The sequence below is a fragment of the Chondrus crispus genome, genomic scaffold (assembly GCF_000350225.1).
Source record: "Chondrus crispus Stackhouse genomic scaffold, scaffold_299, whole genome shotgun sequence".
In the NCBI taxonomy this organism is placed as follows: Eukaryota; Rhodophyta; class Florideophyceae; order Gigartinales; family Gigartinaceae; genus Chondrus; species Chondrus crispus.
Genome location: NW_005179188.1, coordinates 58,920 through 78,834, shown reverse-complemented (window position 1 = coordinate 78,834; position 19,915 = coordinate 58,920). Strand labels below are relative to the sequence as shown.

Sequence of the window (19,915 nt, the reverse complement as noted above, 5' to 3'; positions counted from 1 at the left end):
AAGGCGAGGGGCGCACAGAACAGAACGTGCATCTCGCGCGTCCGTGCCCTCGTCTCCGAAGGCGAGGGGCGCGCAAAGGATAGAAGAAAAGTCCGCGCCCTCCCCCCGGATGGTGAGGGACGCAAAGGAAGAGACGCGTGTTGCGCGTCCGCGCCCTCGCCACCGAAGGGGGGGCGCGCACGAGGAATGACGGACGCCGCGCGTGCGTGCCCTCGCTCCTGAAGGCGAGGGGCGCACCGAACAGAACGTGCGTCTCGCGCGTCCGTGCCCTCGCCTGCGAAGGCAAGGGATGGACTAAGGATAAGAGAGAAGACTACGCCAGTCCGCTCCCTACAGATGCACATCCCTGCACGCTGATGAAGGGCGTGCGACGAAGCACAGAGAAGGTGCGAGGACCTGAAGCCCCCACCGTGTGCGATGGCGAGAAGGGAAGGGGCCTGGAAGATCATAATACCCTCCACCGCCGCCGCGCTACATTCGACAGCGCATGCCGTGGCCCCGTGATAAGGATCAAAAAGAAGGAGCTCGGGAGGCGGGTTGACCACCCACGAATAGGCGAAGCACGCCGCCTCTCTCGCCACCGCGCAAGAGCGACACGGTTGAGGGCCCGGTGCTTGGGGTAGACGTGTGGGACGGGAAGGACGTGATCGCGAGGGCGACGCGAAAAGGGACGCGAACAGGAGTCGTGAAAACAAAGGACCGGGAAGGCAGGGCGAGCAATGCGCTGACGCAAGGGAGATGGGCCGTGAAAGTTGAAGTACTGCGGAGGAAGCTACGACCTCAGCTCACGAAAAACGGAAAGCAGAAGGCACCGAACACGGACGGACAGGGGATCACGAGGGCGGTAAGGATGGCTGTCGCTCGGCTGCGAGGAGGTGACTGACAGTTCTACAAAAACCTGTGGACGCGGACGTCCACACTTGAGACGGGGGCCATGTAGCATATCCCCCTCCTCGTATTAGATTTAGATTAGATTTGTAACTGTAGAGCCCGAGCTCTACAGTACTTCGGTGCGCGCGCGCACACGTGTAACCCACGTGTACGGGGGGCGCGCGCACACACGTGTACGACACGTGTGCTGCCAGCCTCGACGGCTGACAGCGCTACAGTACAGGCCGACCGGCACAACTGTAATGCTATGATAGGTTACTCTGTATGTTAAATATGAGCGGACCGCCGGCGGTGGAGGACGACAAGCACGGACTTGTCAAGGATCCTCCACCTTGGTCCGCCCGCTTACTTTTAGGTACTTCCGTCCGTTTTACCTATGAGTCGCACCGCGCGCGGGTTGAGGACGCGCGTAGCAAGCCCACGAGCCGGCTCCGCCTCCGCCCGTCGGTACTGGATCGTCACCCAGTACCGCTCCGGGGCGTCGAGGCGTAGAACCGCTCGCGCGTGCGCGCGTCCTCCCCGATCCCGCTCTACCACCGCTACCTCGAGCCCGTGCTCGGTACCGTGGGTGGGCCGTGCTTCTATCTTCCCGCCGATCGGGGTCTTTCCGAACTGTCAGTACTCACCCCCGTCGTCGTTGGGGGTGATTATACTACGTCGGGGAGACAGCACGCGACACCCCTCGCCAAGGGGGATTGTTGCAACGATAGCTACCACGACACGCGACCGCGGACGGTCACACTTAAGGGGGGGGGCCGTGTGGTATAACCCCCCTGGGGGACGTAATTAGATTAGATTGAGAACCAGATCAGCTACTGTAGAGCCCGACGCTCTACAGTACTGCCACGAGTACTCCACGGGTACAGGGCGCACGCGTGCACACGTGCACACGTGCACTGCGCGGGACGGAAGCGCACACACACGTGTACTGTCAGCCCCGATGGCTGACAGTATTACAGTACGGTCCGAACTGTACTACAGTAGTCCACTACAGTACTTCGGTACTGTAGAGTTGTAGATTGTTTTGTATATTAAATATGGAGCGGACCGGCCGCAGTGGAGGAGGACGAGCACGGACTTGTCACCCACTGACCGTCAAGGTCCGTCATCCAGCTTACCCAACACGCGCGATCCGCCTTCGCGCGCGTAAAACGGGACAACGCGGGTAGGGGACACACGCGTACGCGAGTGAGCCTAGATCCGCCTGCGCCCGTGAGCGCTGGTACGTTACCCAGCGCTGCTCCGGGGCGTCGAGGCGTAGATCGGCCCGCGCGTACGCTCGTCCCCGACCGTCCCGCTCTACCACGCTACTAGGGCCCGCTTCCCTGTGTCGTTAGCTGTGTGTTCTCCCCGTCTTCTCCCCCTCCGAAGGGTCTACGTCGAGCTAAAGCATACAACCCTCTACGTCAGGGGGGTGTTTATGCTACAGCTGCCGTTCGGTCGGGGCAAACCTGGACGACCTGAGGTAATTCCTCAGCGAGGAAATCCTCCATCCAGATTTGTAGTCGCGGGAGTAACGCGTCGTACAATACTTGTACGCGGTTCCCCCCACCAGCCGGTAACCCGGCGGTGGTGTCCGAAACGGAAGAGGTCTTCTGGCCCCTCGTAGACTGTGGGCGTAGCAGGGCTTCCGGATTGTCCATCCGGGGGCGCTGTGCGCCTCTGCCACTGCGGGTACTTGCTCGCCCGGAGGCGGTATCTTCTCCGGCAGAATCTGCACGGTTCATCGTCGATGATCACTGGCGATCGACGCGGTGATTTTCGACCTCTTTCAATCCGTTCGGTAATTGCTCGCGCTGGCGATCCAGTGCGGGCTCAACCTCTGTAGTTATACCCTCCACAAGAGTACCAATATGTGGTATAACTACCTTCGTCCCGACCACTCGGAAACGAGGGGGGTTAGAGGTAAGAGAGCACGCGCCGCTGGGTTACCCACGCGCGAACGCAAACTGTACGGACGGACTCGAAAAGAGGGGAGGCTCACGGGGCCGGTGACGAGCAGCCGGTCGGTGGTGTTAGATCCGGACGGCCGGTCACGGGTTAGAAGCCTGAGACTAAAAGGGTAACCGGAACGGTGTTAGCACTTATCCGTAAAGGGAAGGGAGGCGAGTCTGCCTCTATTTACTGGAACGGGGCAGGTGCCCCCGGTCCTTGAACCCTAAGTGGGACGCCAGGACACCTGTCCCGCTACAGTAGCTGTTACTTAATGTATACCAGCCACTGTGCTGAATTGGCTAATTTGTGCCAGTAACTACTAATTACTAATTACTTACCGTTCGGATCCTACACGTGTAGCCGGTGGGGTACTACTGTACTCCGCACCGGCCGTCTGCTGTAAATATAACTCCTTACAGTTCTTCTAGCGCTTACAGCCGTCGTACTGTATGTCGGGGCAGCCGCGGTGGTGCTGTAGCCTTCGCGCCGTTGTACTACACTGAGTTCTTCGGCGAGCAGTTGGTGGGCGCTCACATCAACGAGCTCGAGCTGCTCGCGGTCATCCACGCGGTGCACAGCTTCGTGCGTCATGCACGGCAGAGGGCGGTCCAACAGGTCACCGACTCAAAGGTGACCGAGTTTGTGGTTCGGAACATGACTTCCCGCTCACCGCGCCTACTTGCTCGACTTCGCTAGCCCTGTCACGTCTGCAAGGCCGAGGGTGTCGTCTTCTCTAAACGACGCATCCCTTCAGTGATCAGCACATGGGCGGACTGACTCTCAAGGCGACGCGGAAGCCATAGATGGGATATTCGGCCAACCGCTGTCCAGATTCTAGAGCGCTGTTACTGTCGCCGTCTGCACGTGTGAGACGGACACGACCTACCCTCGCACATACCGGTTTATCGAAAACCACTCTTACCTCCGCTTCCGGGGATCTTACTGGTATGGGCCGGCTACTTGGAGCGCCTAGGCGGCGGCGTCCTCGTGGGGCCGGACTGACCAGAACAAAGCCGGTACCAGAAAGCTTTGCAGCAAGTAGCTCTCATCTCTTACCTCGGCCACGGATTAACGAATCCTTGGTCGAATATCGCAATCGATTACACGAAAAGGCGCGGTTGCAGTGGGCAGCTGAGGTATCTCTAGCTGTCAGGAATATACTACAAATGTCCGTGGTTCAGAAAAATCTGCGGTACTCATCAGCTCTGCGTACGCATCCACAACGCAGAGACACTATCACCATCTCTACGAGACCTTTCAGGCATATTATACCCGAAACAGTTTAAGTTCCCTACCGGCCACGATTGCAACCATCTGTGAATATTTAAGGTATGTGTATAATCGCGGCTCCTTTCGCGGAGACTCCATACGGCCCTATGTGGTAGCTATCTCAGCGAAGCAGCGGAAAATGGGAATCCAAGACCCAACCAATAATGGCCATGTCTCCTAGACTCGCCGTGATTTCCGCGCACGAGACGCAGGTCGCAATCAAGGGCCTCCTCAACGATACGTACTATAATCTGCCTCCGTAGCTTCTTACAAACTCAACAATGCCCTTGTTGCTATAGAGTGCGAGGAACTCATTGGCTTCTGCAAGATCGGGATGATCGCCCCCAAATTTTTTAATTGGCACGTCGTGGTAGAACGCATGAACTACAAGTCCAAGACATAGAATATCTTCAGAAGTAGTCCATGTGCAGATGCGACGCTTCAAGTACGCGGAGACGGGATTGTTGCCTCGTATCCCTGTCCGCATTGGACTCACGGGTTCGTCGGACCCGATTGATATGCTTCTTGGGTCTTTGCCCTACTCCGGACCACCGTCTGGCTACCTTTTCCGCGACCGGTCCAAATCCAAGGCGGCATCTTCTGGCCCAAGCCATATCTTCGTCACTGGCCGCTACTGCGGCCCTTGTCCCTGTCGGACTCAAGTTCACCCCCAATCCCTTCGCAGCGGGGGAATATCTGCCGCCTACGCTGCGGGCCTTCCGCTCGAGCTTATCATGCGGCTCACGAACCACAGCGACAAAAAGGTCGTCCGTCGCCGCTACCCAGACCCAAAAACACCCGCTTCAGATGAAGGACGGCTGTTTTTGGGCGGTTTCTGGTGCAAGGTTTTAAGGCTGGACAGCTTCTGTCCCGTCGTGCCTTCTGTGGCATATATGGAGTGCGGTCACAAACGTCGCGATTACGTAGAAAGATTAAAGCGTAATTTAAATTGGGTTTCTAGTTCCCTTTTTTAAACTGCTGTTTTGGTTTCGAAGTTGAAACGATGTTTATTAGTGCGGTCTGGTTTCGCTAGATAACCGTAGCTAAAAATTAGTTTCTACCCGGGACCACCCCACCCGTCTTCCTCGATGGGGGGGGGTGCCCGGCCAAAATAGGGATCGGCCGAGGTTCGGGTTTGAACCTCAGCCAGAATACAATGGTAGTCCTTCACTTGCACATTGAGCAGCGTCGCTCCTCCGCGCCGTCAGCGTCCCCACGTTCCCCTCCCGCTTCGCTCTCGGCGCCATTGATCCTTTTCTGTCTCAGGTCGATTCCAGGCTTATATGAGAGAGGCATATGTTGCCTTTTTCGCAAAGGGGGGGTGGGGGGAAGAGAGAGGCAGGACTTCCACGTTTCAACTCCTGGAACGCCTGTCTCTTTTGTAGTGTCAGTAGCGAAGCGTTCCAGGGCGTGTCGGAACATTTCAATAATCAATCCAAAATGTTGAATTTGGATTCGTACGCGTCGTGCATTCCAACCGTTGTCGGAACCTTGCTATCTATGGTGTGAACGTTTCATCTGCATAAACCATGACTAGCCTACACTTGACGAAATAACCAAAAGAATAGCTTAGCTTTCTTATCGCAGTATTCTCCGACAGCACTTGTTGCGGAGGCAGATTCAATATCATTGAGCTGTGGCAGTGGAACAGGAAACGTTAAGATCCGCTGTAGACGTAGTTGGGGCGGATATGGATGATGATATTCCGGGACCGAAAAGCCAGTAAGATGGGGCGGAAACCTCGATACTGCGGTCGAAATATAAAGCAGCCATTTCCTGACTGTTTGGACCCCAACCAAACCTTGCCATCCTCACTCGAGTGGTACTCCTACCAATATCTGCTCGGTATGAGCACCTATCCGCATAGAGTGAGATGTATACTATTGAAAATGTGCGACCACATGCTGTTATCTGAAAAGGTCAAAATCGAGTGACACGTGTACATGACTGCACGGTCCGGGCGCTCTTACGCATATCACGACATGACACGTGTAGAATCCCAGATTTTGGGGTTCCGGGGACGAAAGTGGCCTCTCGGAGGGTCATGCAAATTTGCATAGTTTTGCCAAGTGGAACCTTGGCCCGTAGCACTATAGACTACACAGGAAATACTGCAATTCTATTGGCCCTCAGGTCTAATGCTGCAAATCTATTGGTCGAGCGTTGTCCACGTGTGCGTCATTGGCCTTGTGATGTACTTTAAATGGCCTGTATATGCCATAATTACGTTGTTTTGGGGGTTTCAAGTGGTTTGCCATGGTTGTAATGGGTAATTGCATGGGGCCCCCGGGCGGGACACATGTATGCCGTGTACACATGTACACGTCGCCATGTGGATTCGTGTACGTACACATGTACACGCATCCAGGTGTATGCACATGAGGGTTTACAGTTTTACAGTGTCAGACTGTTTGCGATCCTGCGCGTGTCCGAGTACAGTACATGTGAATCAAAAGTACAACAAGTGCTTCTCGCGAGAGGAATACAGTTGTGCGATTATTCTGTGTACGCGTCACGCTGTATGCGAGTCTTGCGTGAGCACGCGCCGTTGCACTGTGCTCTCGTCATGGTGCGCCGTTGGATGCAAGTTCATGACAGTACTCGTGTGATTTACATGTATTCTCATGTGAGTTGTGTAGAAAGTCTGGATGCACATGTTATAACTTGCCATAATTATCTGACAGTGCTTGGCGAAATTAGTAAGGTGAGAAACAAGGATACGTATGGCGATTGTGATATGAAAGACGTTTGCGTTGTTGGAAATAGACAAGTGCCAAGTTGTTCGTTGCACAACAATGAAGTCTGGCATGACTGGATGCAGATTAGTAAGGTGTGAAACAGTTGCATGCATAGGGCCATGGTTTACAGTCATTTAGAATGTGTAGAAATAGTTGTGAGCTAATAGTTACGAATCGATTCGTAAGGTGGAAATCGAACAGTATGGTCGGGCCACAAGAGGACCGCGCTTGGTCGCGCATAGTAGAGTATGGTTTACTGGGAGTCGGAGTAGAGCGATAGTGTAGCACTCGAAGTGTATAAGTATCGCAGGAAAACGGCTTCAAAGTAAACCTCGGTACCAACTCCTTCACTCACACACATCAACCTGCCTTCCTTCTTTCCCTTGCCCCTCCGAACCTACCATTAGGTTATGGGCCCAGCCCCTGGCTGTCGTTTCACTGCATGAGTCTGTCGTTCTCGTTCCGTTGTTTCTGCCGTCGTTGTCGCTGTCGTTTTCGCTGCCGTTTCTCGTCGTTCTTTCCGCTGGTCTTCTCGCTGTCGTTGTCGCTCTCGTTCTTGCCGTCGTTCTTGGTTTTGGTTTTCGCTGCTGCTGTCGTTCTTGCTCTCTTGTGTGAATTGGTTTTGGTCATCGCCCCCGCTGTCTTCGTTGTCTTCGTTCTTGGTTTGGCTTTCGTTCTTGCTGTGGTTCTTGCTGCTGTCTCTGTCTTTGGTCTTCGTCTTCGTTTCCGCTCCCGCTACCGCCGTCGTCGTCAATCTCGCATTTGGTTTTTCTTCGTTCTCTCATGCAAAGTAAGTTTTGAGTTTCTTTCCATTTCCTACACATCTAAGTGATTGTCTTTGCACGTTTTGGTGGTTCTTAAGAGCAATAATTCCAAAATCTGTTACTGACGATTATCTTCATATTCCTTATTGTGAATACCTGTTTTTACGGGGTTGTGTTAGATCTGGAATTAGTACCGGTGCGCTCTGCGCCTGGGAAGCTGGTCACCGGTCGAACGGTTCGGACATCGGAGGTCGTATCCGTTGAGGTGCTTGAGCCTGAGGATCAACCTTCACCTCGGCTCGCGCTTCCGGGTCCGTCCTCGAGTTGCGCACCATATAGGATTCCTCGTATTCCGCGCTCTGTTCCCGCACCAATAAAGAGAACTACGCATCGACTTTCTGCTCGGAAAGCGGCTGTTTTCGCGGATAAAGAGTTTAAGCGTGAGCGCAAGAGGAATCGTAAGGTGTGCCCGCGGTATAAGCGGTATTGTAAAGTGTGCGGCGTTAGTGGCAATAGTGCGAAGGCCTTTTACGACCACATTCAGTCTAGGTCTCATCGCATTCAAGTTGCCAACGATAAGGAGACTCCGCGTTGTATCCCTTGCAATCGCGTCTTTGAGTCTCACGGGCACCTGAAGTGCCACGAGAACGGTGCCGCACACTTAAAGGTAGTTTGTGAACAGAATAGTTAGGGATTTCATCCAAATAAATTCACATATCTGTTCCCAAATTTCTCCTAGTGCAACTTCATAGGAATCATATCGAACTTCTTAGACGGGTGGGCTTGCCATTGTGTTGACTATCGGTTAACGGCTTGGGATCCCCGAACGGATTTTCGAATACTTGAAGTTTATTTGCCCTAAAATGGAAGATCAAGGAGGAGGAGGATCCATCAGAATCGACAAACTGACGGACTCCAACTTCTACGTGTGGAAGCAGAAAATACAACTTCTGCTTGCCCTACGTGATGTTGACCAATACATCGTTGAGGGAAGAGTTCCAAGTGAGGAGCGCGCGGAAGAGCGTAAGAAGTGGATCAGAGGTGACAGTAAAGCTAAAGCACTGATTGGTCTCTCCCTATCAGATGAGCATCTTGAGCATGTACGTGATGTTGATACTGCTCATGAGATGTGGGAAGCTATTGTCAACGTGTTTGAGAGACACACTTTGCTGAACAAACTAGCTGCACGTCGTGAGTTCTACACTGTGAAGATGTTTTCCGGTGAAAAGGTGCTTGCATACATCAATCGTGTCAAGCAGCTGGCAGCCATCCTCAAGTCAATGAGCGTAAACATAGATGACAAGGAGATGGCCATGGCAGTGCTCAACGGTCTGCCTGCCCGTTTCGAGGCTCTCATCGTTGCACTTGATGCTCTCGGTAATGAGGAAAAGATATTCAGTTTGGACTTTGTGAAAAGTCGTCTGCTGCAGGAAGAGCAACGAGCAAACATGAAGTCTAGCTCCTCACAGACATCGGCTCTGGTTAATCGTGCCCCCAACAATCGGGACATAAACGATTACAAATGCACGAACTGCGGTCATACAGGCCATACGGCAACCCGCTGCTGGGGAAAGGATTTGAATGGGCGTCGCCCGGCTCCTCCTAGCGGATGTAAACCGCGTATGTCTCAACGGAAACAATCTGCATTTGTCACACAGAAACCTGATCCCGACATGGTTGTAAACAGCGTGGACTTCACATGTCTGATGTCAAAAGCTTCGCACACGAACAATCTGGAGATGTCGCCTTCGTGGCTCGTAGATTCAGCTTGTACAGCTCATATTACATATGACCGATCTTTGTTTGCAACGTACGAGCCACTTGAATCCGCCTCTGTTCAGATGGGAACCAAGGCTAGTGCAAAGGTTGCCGGCCGTGGTGACGTTCACTTGAAGTTAAATGTGAATGGCCGCATCGAACCGTGCAAGTTGACGGATGTATTGCACGTTCCGGACTTTGCATTCTCTCTGCTCTCTGTCAGTCGAATGACTGAACTTGGACTAAAAGTTGGGTTCGAAAATGGAAAATGCATGATCAGACGAGGCTCAACTGTAGTGGCGACTGCGACATTGGTTGGAGAACTTTACGTTGTCGACATCGTCAGTGACATCGGATCTGCACATGCTGCCACCCTGCAAACGTGGCATGAGCGCTTTGCACATGTGCATTCTCAAGGTATTTCTTCGATGATTCGTGACAATGTGGTAAGTGGAGTCAAACTACTTGGTAATGAGGCTAACAAAATCAACAATACTGACAATGATTGCATCTCTGAAAAATGTTCTGCGTGCGTCTACGGCAAAGCCACTCGATCTGTGATCCCAAAAGAGCGGTCCTCGAGGCGGGCATACTTCTGTCTAGACTTAGTTCACTCTGATGTTTGTGGCCCCTTAGAGGTGCAGTCCATTGGTGGTGCCAAGTACTTCATTACCTTCATAGATGATCACTCAAACTGGTCAGTAGTGTACCCTATGCACCATAAATCAGAAGCATTTGAACGATACAAAATGTTTGCACAACTTGCTCAGACTCACACTGGTCGCAAGATCAAAGTGCTTCGCACCGATCGAGGTGGTGAGTATCTGTCCACGGAGTTTAAGTCTTTTCTGATTGCAAATGGTACTCAGCATCAAATGACGACCGCGTACACACCGGAGCAAAATGGCGTCGCCGAACGACTGAACAGAACTTTGGTAAACTTGGTGCGCTCCATGCTAGCGCACAAGAAAGTTACAAAGGGGTTCTGGGCAGAAGCACTTGCCAATGCAGTGTACGTTCGAAATCGAGTCACGTCACGTGCCATTCCCCCCAAGATGACCCCCTACCACTTATGGATGAAATCTGTGCCAAATGTTGGTCATTTGCGTGTTTTCGGTTCAAAGTGTTGGTATACATTACCAAAACACAACATCCAGAAACTTGACGCCCGTGCAAAGGAGGCAATGTTTCTAGGGTATGCTGAAAATACGAAAGCTTACAAGTTGTGGGATGGTGATTTGCACAAAGTGATCGTATCCAGAGATGTTACTTTTGACGAGTCCACGGGAGGCAAATCTGGTGAACCGATGGATACAAACGAGGAGGCTACAACTGATGATGACACAATCAACTTGAACATCGATGAGGAAGTTGCAGAAAATGAAGCAGTGGCATCAGAAGCATCATCGCCGGATGAACAACAAGACTCTGATGAATCCTCCAACTCCTCCCCAACTCCAGGGGAGGACGAAACTACCGAAACAGTTGAGCAACACGTAGTTGAGGAAGAAACTATTGATCCGCCAACTAATCTCCGTCGGTCCACTCGCATTCGCAAAACGCCTGGGGCGTGGTGGGCAGCAGCTTTGGTGACTGCTGGACTCCTTAGCCACGCCCATGTGATAACGGAAATCCCAAACTCGTACAAGCAAGCTATGGATTCTCCAAAAGCTCGCTTCTGGCAGAAGGGCATCGACAAAGAACTTGCTTCACAACACAAAAACAAAACATGGACACTTGTTCCAAGATCTCAAGCATCAAACGTCCTGACGTCCAGGTGGGTTTTCGGAGTGAAGCAACTTCCTGACGAGTCCGGAAAATTGGTCGAAACTGCAAAGGGACGTCTTGTGGCACGAGGCTTTCAACAAGTAGAAGGCATCGATTACACTGAAACTTTCGCCCCTGTCATCAAGTTCACAACTATCCGTCTGCTGCTGGCACTGGTTGCGCACTTTGACCTTGAGCTGCATCAGATGGACGTGGTGACTGCCTTCCTCAACGGTGACCTTCACGAAGAAATCTACATGGAGCAACCTGAAGGATGCATCGACAAAGTCAAACCTGATTCGGTGTGTAAACTTTTGAAAGCAATCTATGGTCTTAAGCAAGCCCATCGCCAATGGCATAGTAAGATCGATGAGTTTCTGATCACTGAACTTGGTTTCAACACTACACGCAGCGACCCATGTCTTTACATTCGACGTCAAGGCAATGTCATCATGATTATCGCGTTGTACGTGGACGATCTGCTGCTAGCTGGAAGTGACTTGGAGGCCATATTATGGATGAAAAATGAACTCAACAAACGATTCGATATGAAAGACCTTGGCGAAGCGAAGACTTGTATTGGTCTAGAGATCGACCGTATACGTTCTAAACACGTCCTGACCGTCACGCAGTCAAAGTATGCCCAAGCAGTACTGAAACGGTTCAAAATGTCGGCATGCAATCCTTGCGTTACTCCGATGGAACAGTCTCGACATGTCACAATGCAAGTGGCCGAAACTGGCACTGATGACAACCCATGCTTTGAACCATATCGTCAGGCCATCGGATGTCTAATGTTCCTAATGGTCGGGACCCGCCCCGATATTGCGTATGCCATTGGAAAGTTATCTCAACACTGTGCCGACCCTCACGATTCGCATTGGACAGGTGTGAAACGTGTTTTGAGATACTTGCGTGGGTCCCAGCATCTTGGAATAGTGTTTGGTAAAGATGATCTTGGTACGGAACTTCATGGGTATAGCGACGCAGATTGGGGTGGATGCCTTGAATCACGAAAATCAACGAGTGGGTACGTGTTCAAGCTTTGTGATGGGCCTATCAGTTGGGCTTCCCGGAAACAAACAGTAGTTGCAAAGTCTACTTGTGAGGCAGAATACATCGCACTCAGTGAAGCATGCAAAGAGGCCGCGTGGCTTCGACGCTTCCATGCTGATGTACTTGGTGCGAATTCGGATCCAACAATTCGCGTTGGATGTGACAACGCTGGTACGATTGCGTTTGCTCAGAACGAATCTACAAATCGTCGGAACAAGCACATTGATATTACGTATCATTTTGTTCGAGATGCGGTGCAGCGAAAACTGGTCACATTGTACCATTGTCCGACAACAGAAATGCCAGCCGATATGCTGACCAAACCACTTGGTCGCGTGCTGTTTGAAAAGTTCGTGGGCATGGTTGGGCTTTCCGAGTGCAAAGCTGCCCAAAGCATGTGATCGAGGGGAGGTATTGAAAATGTGCGACCACATGCTGTTATCTGAAAAGGTCAAAATCGAGTGACACGTGTACATGACTGCACGGTCCGGGCGCTCTTACGCATATCACGACATGACACGTGTAGAATCCCAGATTTTGGGGTTCCGGGGACGAAAGTGGCCTCTCGGAGGGTCATGCAAATTTGCATAGTTTTGCCAAGTGGAACCTTGGCCCGTAGCACTATAGACTACACAGGAAATACTGCAATTCTATTGGCCCTCAGGTCTAATGCTGCAAATCTATTGGTCGAGCGTTGTCCACGTGTGCGTCATTGGCCTTGTGATGTACTTTAAATGGCCTGTATATGCCATAATTACGTTGTTTTGGGGGTTTCAAGTGGTTTGCCATGGTTGTAATGGGTAATTGCATGGGGCCCCCGGGCGGGACACATGTATGCCGTGTACACATGTACACGTCGCCATGTGGATTCGTGTACGTACACATGTACACGCATCCAGGTGTATGCACATGAGGGTTTACAGTTTTACAGTGTCAGACTGTTTGCGATCCTGCGCGTGTCCGAGTACAGTACATGTGAATCAAAAGTACAACAAGTGCTTCTCGCGAGAGGAATACAGTTGTGCGATTATTCTGTGTACGCGTCACGCTGTATGCGAGTCTTGCGTGAGCACGCGCCGTTGCACTGTGCTCTCGTCATGGTGCGCCGTTGGATGCAAGTTCATGACAGTACTCGTGTGATTTACATGTATTCTCATGTGAGTTGTGTAGAAAGTCTGGATGCACATTGTTATAACTTGCCATAATTATCTGACAGTGCTTGGCGAAATTAGTAAGGTGAGAAACAAGGATACGTATGGCGATTGTGATATGAAAGACGTTTGCGTTGTTGGAAATAGACAAGTGCCAAGTTGTTCGTTGCACAACAATGAAGTCTGGCATGACTGGATGCAGATTAGTAAGGTGTGAAACAGTTGCATGCATAGGGCCATGGTTTACAGTCATTTAGAATGTGTAGAAATAGTTGTGAGCTAATAGTTACGAATCGATTCGTAAGGTGGAAATCGAACAGTATGGTCGGGCCACAAGAGGACCGCGCTTGGTCGCGCATAGTAGAGTATGGTTTACTGGGAGTCGGAGTAGAGCGATAGTGTAGCACTCGAAGTGTATAAGTATCGCAGGAAAACGGCTTCAAAGTAAACCTCGGTACCAACTCCTTCACTCACACACATCAACCTGCCTTCCTTCTTTCCCTTGCCCCTCCGAACCTACCATTATATACTTCCCGTGCGGAGGTGGTACAACAGCAAGATCCTCTAAGCACTTCTGTAGTGCACGTGTCAGCGATCCTTGCATCCATTCTTGAGATTCCCCCTCTAAAGCGAAGTACCTTTTATGCGTGCCTCTTGCCTGGGACCATCGCATCCACAAATCCACCGGTGATCCGACCTGGGCCAGGCGGCTGTACCGGGAGAGTGGTACAGTGCTCGATGCTTTGCCTTTCACGACTGAAAGTCGTGCGCATAATCCATTCGTGTCCAAGGTGACATGGGAAGACTGTAGTGACATGACAGAGCTATCCCTTAGTCCATTTTGACAGTATGCGAACACGCAAACGGCTGAGTCGCGGAGCTTTGCTACCGAGTCTGTAGCCATCCCATGCGCCCAAATGTGTTGTATCACCGACGCCGGAACGCCACATCGAACTTTCGGTTCGGGGAAGTTGTCTTCTTCCCATTTCCCATACGCCCGTATGACAAGGTGCACGAACGGAAATTGGGGCACAGTTGTTCCCGTCAGCGTGAGTTGCATTTGACGCACTGCGGAGATGTATTGTGGGAGGGAGGTGCTTCGCACTGCGCAGCGTCCAGCTTTGCGCTCGTTAGCGAGCCAACCCACGTATGCGACAAGCTTCGCTTCGGTGATTGGCAGAACAGGGCGATCTTCCTGTGTGCTGAATTCCACCCAGCACTTCCACTGAGAGTTCCTACTGGCAGTCGTTCGGTCGCTCCAGGCGAAGTCGTGCACCAGCTCTGCAGCCATACGAGCGCCGGTGCCCCTCCCTGCAATGCGCTTGTACCCGTAGGGATCCTGCATCAGCAAGCTGCAAGTGCCCCGAGGCGCGAGTGAGTCTAGATTCGCCTCGACGAGTAGCAGCTTCCACTGGGGGTTCAGGGAGCGTTGTGCAGCCCATATATCTCTTGGTGGTTGGTTCAGAATCTCCGTCCGGGTCGCGATTTGCATCGCCGCTTAATACCACGGCTGTCGTGGCCAAGCCGGGATGAGAAGCATCGCGGGGGCTTGAGTTTGCGTGAGCTTGAGAATCGTCGGCATGATTAGGTCGACTGGAGGGCAGAGTAGTCTGACTTTCTCCTTGGTCCACGATGCGGCTAATTCGGTGTAAGCCTGTCTGCGAAGGAAGAAAGGGTTCTCCCCGAGGGGTCGGTACTTGAAAGCGTCGACAGGAGCGAGCATTCCATCGGCGACGGAGCGCCTGAGCTGCCTTCCTATCCGGAGGTCTCCTTGTGGGAAACGTCGCGATAGGGAATCGGCAAACTTGTTGGCGACTGAAGGGATCCATTCCGCACGGATTTGGAGTCCCATACGGTCGAGTACGACTTTGAGGCGCTTGAGTTCTCTCATGAATGGGCGGCTCGCAGAAACAAATGCGTTTGCGATATGCACTAAAGGTTGATTGTCCACGTGTAGTAACAATTCCTTCTTGGACTCGCCCAATAACCTTTGGCCAAGTTTCCCGCTCAGGAGTAGCCGGATGGCTTTTAGCTCTCGAAGGGTGATACTTTCTGCTCGGTCCTTCCAATTCCACACCGCTTGGCTCGTCCACTGTCCAGGGAGTCCTGCACCTAGGTCCTGAACATTCAGAGTTCCACCAAAACCCATGTCTGCCGCATCTGTATGCATAGCGGCTATGGGGGAGCTGGTCGCATTGGCCGTCCAGTCAACTCTTTTTGTGTCATCTGGTGCCAGAACGTGATGTCTCGAACACTCTGGTGACTCAACCTGCGTCGCTGACTTCCATCCGATGAGCGTTTCCCTGATATATCCCAGTAGAACGAGCGGGTAAAGAACCGAGACCAAGGCAAAGCCAGAGACAGGGATACACAAACGCCGCAAAAGTGGGCGAGCCTTCGTCGGCTGACCCATCTTCTGCCATTTCTTACCTCCTTTAGCAATTGCCCTGCTAGTTTCTAGATCTTCTGAACCTTTCGGGCCGCAACTCTGAAGCGTATTGCGACGCTGTCCACTATGATTCCCAAATGCTCGACTACTTGAGCTCCCTTCTATTCCCCTTTCGTGGGATGCCTCATAAGTCCCAGTCGGTCCATCAACCTCTCGATCCTCACAGCAGCCTCGGTGCAGCTCTGAAGTGTGGCGGGTAGACCATAGCGACTGGGTGCCACAAGGAAGTCGTCCAGATAACATAGGACCCGGTAGTTCATCTCCCTTAGTGCTCGTACGAAAGGTGCCATGAATGTAGTAAACCAGAGTGGCGACCTCCCCCAACCGAAGAGGAGTGCTATACATTGATAGTACTTTCCGTTGTAGGTGAAAATGAACCAGTCTCTCATAGCGGGTGCGAGACGAAAGTGGCGATATCTGCTCTTGATGTCGAACGATAGAAAATGGTCTCCTTGAACGACGCTCATCGCGAACTCGGAAATGGACTCCATCTTCACGCACCCCTTGCGCCAATGCTTGGACTGCATGCAAAGGTTGATAATGAAGTGAGGCTTCACCCCTTCGGATCCTTGCTGCCATACTGCAAAGAAGGACGAGATGATTGCCCCTCGTTTCATAGCTCTGGATGCGTGACCGGGAGTCACTTCCTGGTATATGCCTGCTCGACAGCCTGTATCTAGATTTGTAGCTGCAAATTGGTGGTCCTCTTCGGACTGGGGCAATTCGCCCAATTGTTCCCCTGTTCCAGGAGAGAATGAGACCTGCGGTTTCTCGTAGATCCCATATTGGATTGACCAGCAAAGGTAGTCGGAGCAACCCATGGCACGCCACGCTTCGACATTTTTCTGTGTCCTCTTCCAAAGCGGGTGAACCATTCCAATTGTGACTAATTATGATCGGCGTTGCTCCGCTGACCAGCCCGCTTCGTCGCGTTACTAGCACTTAGGGTAGCAATCGCCTTCATTAGTTGTGTGCTCATATGACTGTCTAGCTTCTCCATCTCATCGATGATGTTATCGGCAGCGACTAGGCTGTTCTTGTTTTCCAGTTTAGCCACGACGAGCTTTATGTAGGTCGGATCTTCTGCAGCCAGCTTTTAGAACTCAGCGCGGAGACCGACAACTCGGAGACCATATCGTACCGAAATCTTCTCCCAGGCATCGAACTTGACGGCTTCATCATCACGCTTCTCGGCAAGCGCTTCTTGACGAAGGGCAAAAGCGGCTTGATGGAAAGTCATCCAGTATCCAGCCGCATTTACGTAGTTAGCCTCGTATTCACAGGCGGACCTCATACTGTTGTGTTTCTCCATTTCCTTCCGCAGCGGCCACCGACGGTGAGGAAAGAAACCACCATCGAATGCCTGAACAGAAGGGCCTGCCTCGTAAGGGTACCTAGAGATCCCTGATTCCTTATCATCTCGACAGCGTCTGGCTATAGCACCGTAAGTGCTGAGCCAGATCGGATCGATCCCAGCGGCGGTTATGGTCTCGCCTTTCGCTACCTTTTTAGCCTTGGCGAGAAAGTCTTCTATTTCGTAGGCACATGCTGTAAAGGCTGCCATTGTTGGAACACGGATCCTTCCGTGTTTTGGTCCTTTCTTTTAGACCGCTCTGAAACGTGCCTTCCGCCAGCAAACTCTGGGGGGACTCTCTTCGGGAAGAGAGAGGCATGACTTCCACGTTCCAACTCCTGGAACGCCTGTCTCTTTTGTAGTGTCAGTAGCGAAGCGTTCCAGGGCGTGTCGGAGCATTTCAATAATCAATCCAAAATGTTGAATTTGGATTCGTACGCGTCGTGCATTCCAACCGTTGTCGGAACCTTGCTATCTATGGTTTGAACGTTTCATCTGCATAAACCATGACTGGCCTACACTTGACATTATTACACATGCCGCTCGAAGATGGTTTAAACATGCTCCTTTTCCAGACATATCTAAAAATGACCAAGAATAGCACGCACTTCTTACAAATTTCTCTCTGGCCCCAAAGCAGAAGTCAATTACGGTGGCGGAGGTATCTTTTTCCTTCTTGTCGAGAAAGCGCAAGTCAAGAAAAAAGTAAGTCGAAAAGTGCCCTCATATGAGAACAATGGTCCGATAGATACTAGTTGTTTCCCTCGTTCCCTTCCCTAGTTGCCAATGAGAAACCCCGCCAATGTGACGAACACCCCATTAACTCCTCCATTCATCACGCAGGCCTGGGGACAGTTTCTGCTTTCATTCCGCTTGGAAGAACATGCCGTGCTTTTACCAACCAGGAACCAACTGATCTCAACTCTTTCCGTAAGCATGAGATATTTATCTCGGCAAATCACCAGGCCGAGAAGGTATTGGTGTAATATATCGTGCATGTAGACAGGGCTAGGAGGAATACTGTACCGTAGTTACTGTACAGGGAAGGCAAAAGGAACGAAACCAACATGCGAATATGATGTTTGGCTGAACAGCAGCCACGAAAGAGGCAACGCAAGGGCGAAAAATTCACGGTACATCATCATTTCGCCAGTTCAGAAGAAGCTCGCACTTCGGCAGTCTGGGGCTGTGTGCGATTTGCAACAGGCATACATTACAGGTTGACTGTCAAACCCGTTTTCACAAGAGCATGGAGAAAAGACAACTCGCGAAACGGCATTGCTCGAAAAGCAGTATGCTTGCTTGACAGCCCAAGAGTACAGTGCCGGCAAGGCACCGTGGTTTATGCCGTAGAGGACTACTACTCAGCTCCAGAGCAGGGGCACTCCCCCTTCTAGAAGGCCTTGGAAATGGTGGCCGTCACGTTCACTGCGTTCCCGCTTCGAAAAAAGAACGGTATGGAAGATGTGCAGGTGTTGCTTGAATCCTTTCGCCTGCGGCTGTGGCGCCCACAGTCAAGGGGGGTAACCGGAAACCAGTTTGACCAGATTGTAATAAGCGGATACGTTCCCAGTAGAGGAGAGGAGTTGAGCGCTTCGAAACAGGCCAAAAGCTCGAAGGGCACGGTATTGTTCCTCTTGTACAAAAGTAGTTCCGCGTACCGCACTCCAACGTTCAGGGGCCTTATGTCGCACACATAGTAGTGTATATCAGTACACCTGCAAAGAGTCTGATCGAACCATACGTTTCTCTCTTTCCTACGCAACGCGCTCGCCCTCTTCCAGCTCCGGCACACCCTCCCCTCCTAGACAATACCCTGCAATACTTTCCCGCACAGCAGTCCCCACGCCTTCGTCTCCTAGATCGTAGCCTCCCTCTAGCCCGAAGATAATCTTGGTCTCTTGCCCAACCGCTCTGAGCAAAAGCTGTGTAAAAACGCGATAATCTGCGGGCTTGAACGCCAAAGACGCCAGCGGGTCGTCATCCAGGGCGTCAAAGCCAGCTGACACGATGACTAAGTCGGGCATGCCGGTGTCGGACTCGAACAAAAACGGAAGCATCTCGTTCTCGAACCTGTCCTTGTACACATCCAAGCCTGTGCCGTGCTTTAAATTTACATTGAGCACGTTGTCGAACCTCCCCGTGGTACCCTCCTCCCCCGAACCCGGGTACAGCGGCCATTCGTGGGAAGAGGCGAAGCGAATGTGCTGCTCGTTCTTGATGCAGGCCTCGGTGCCGTTGCCATGATGGACGTCGTAGTCTAGGATGGCGACAGAGGAGACATCAGGATGGTTGAGCGCGTACTTAGCGGCGATGGCGGCGTTGGAGAACACGCAGAAGCCGCTGCCAGAGGCCGGCGTCGCGTGGTGGCCGGGCGGGCGGGTGAGGGCCCAGGCGACCTTTGCAGTGCCGTTGAGCACGGTGTCAGCGGCCTCCATCCACGCGGAAGCTGCGAGGACGGCGACTTGGTAGGTATTGGGGGAGATGTAGGTGTCAGGGTCGAGTGCTCCGCCGCCTCGCTTTGTAATTCGTTCAAGCTCTTCAAAGTAGCCAGGGAAGGTGTGGATTTCCTTGATGGCGGCCATGACTGCTTCGTGGCGGTCGAGGTTGTCGGGGCCGGAGACGGGGAGCGGCGTGCGCCAGTCGATGAGGGGGGCGAGCTCGGGGGAGGCTTTGAGGGCGGAGACGCAGGCGTCGAGACGGGCGGGGCATTCGGCGTGGCGGGTGTTCGGCGGAGGCCGGTGCTTCTTGAAGACGGGGCTGTAGAAGACGGGAATACGGCG

At 52.2% G+C, this 19,915-nt stretch overlaps 1 protein-coding gene; it reads right to left on the bottom strand.

Moving 5' to 3' along the window:
• Positions 1 to 18,438: 18,438 nt before the first annotated feature.
• CHC_T00005509001 (hypothetical protein) overlaps positions 18,439 to 19,915 on the bottom strand; it is a 1,663-nt gene continuing 186 nt past the window's right edge. Inside the window, 2 exon segments of the mRNA XM_005717175.1 lie at positions 18,439 to 18,889; positions 18,890 to 19,915. The exon segment at positions 18,890 to 19,915 is cut by the window's right edge and continues 186 nt beyond it. Coding sequence (XP_005717232.1) covers positions 18,890 to 19,915 — 1,026 coding nt within the window. The 3' untranslated portion in view covers positions 18,439 to 18,889.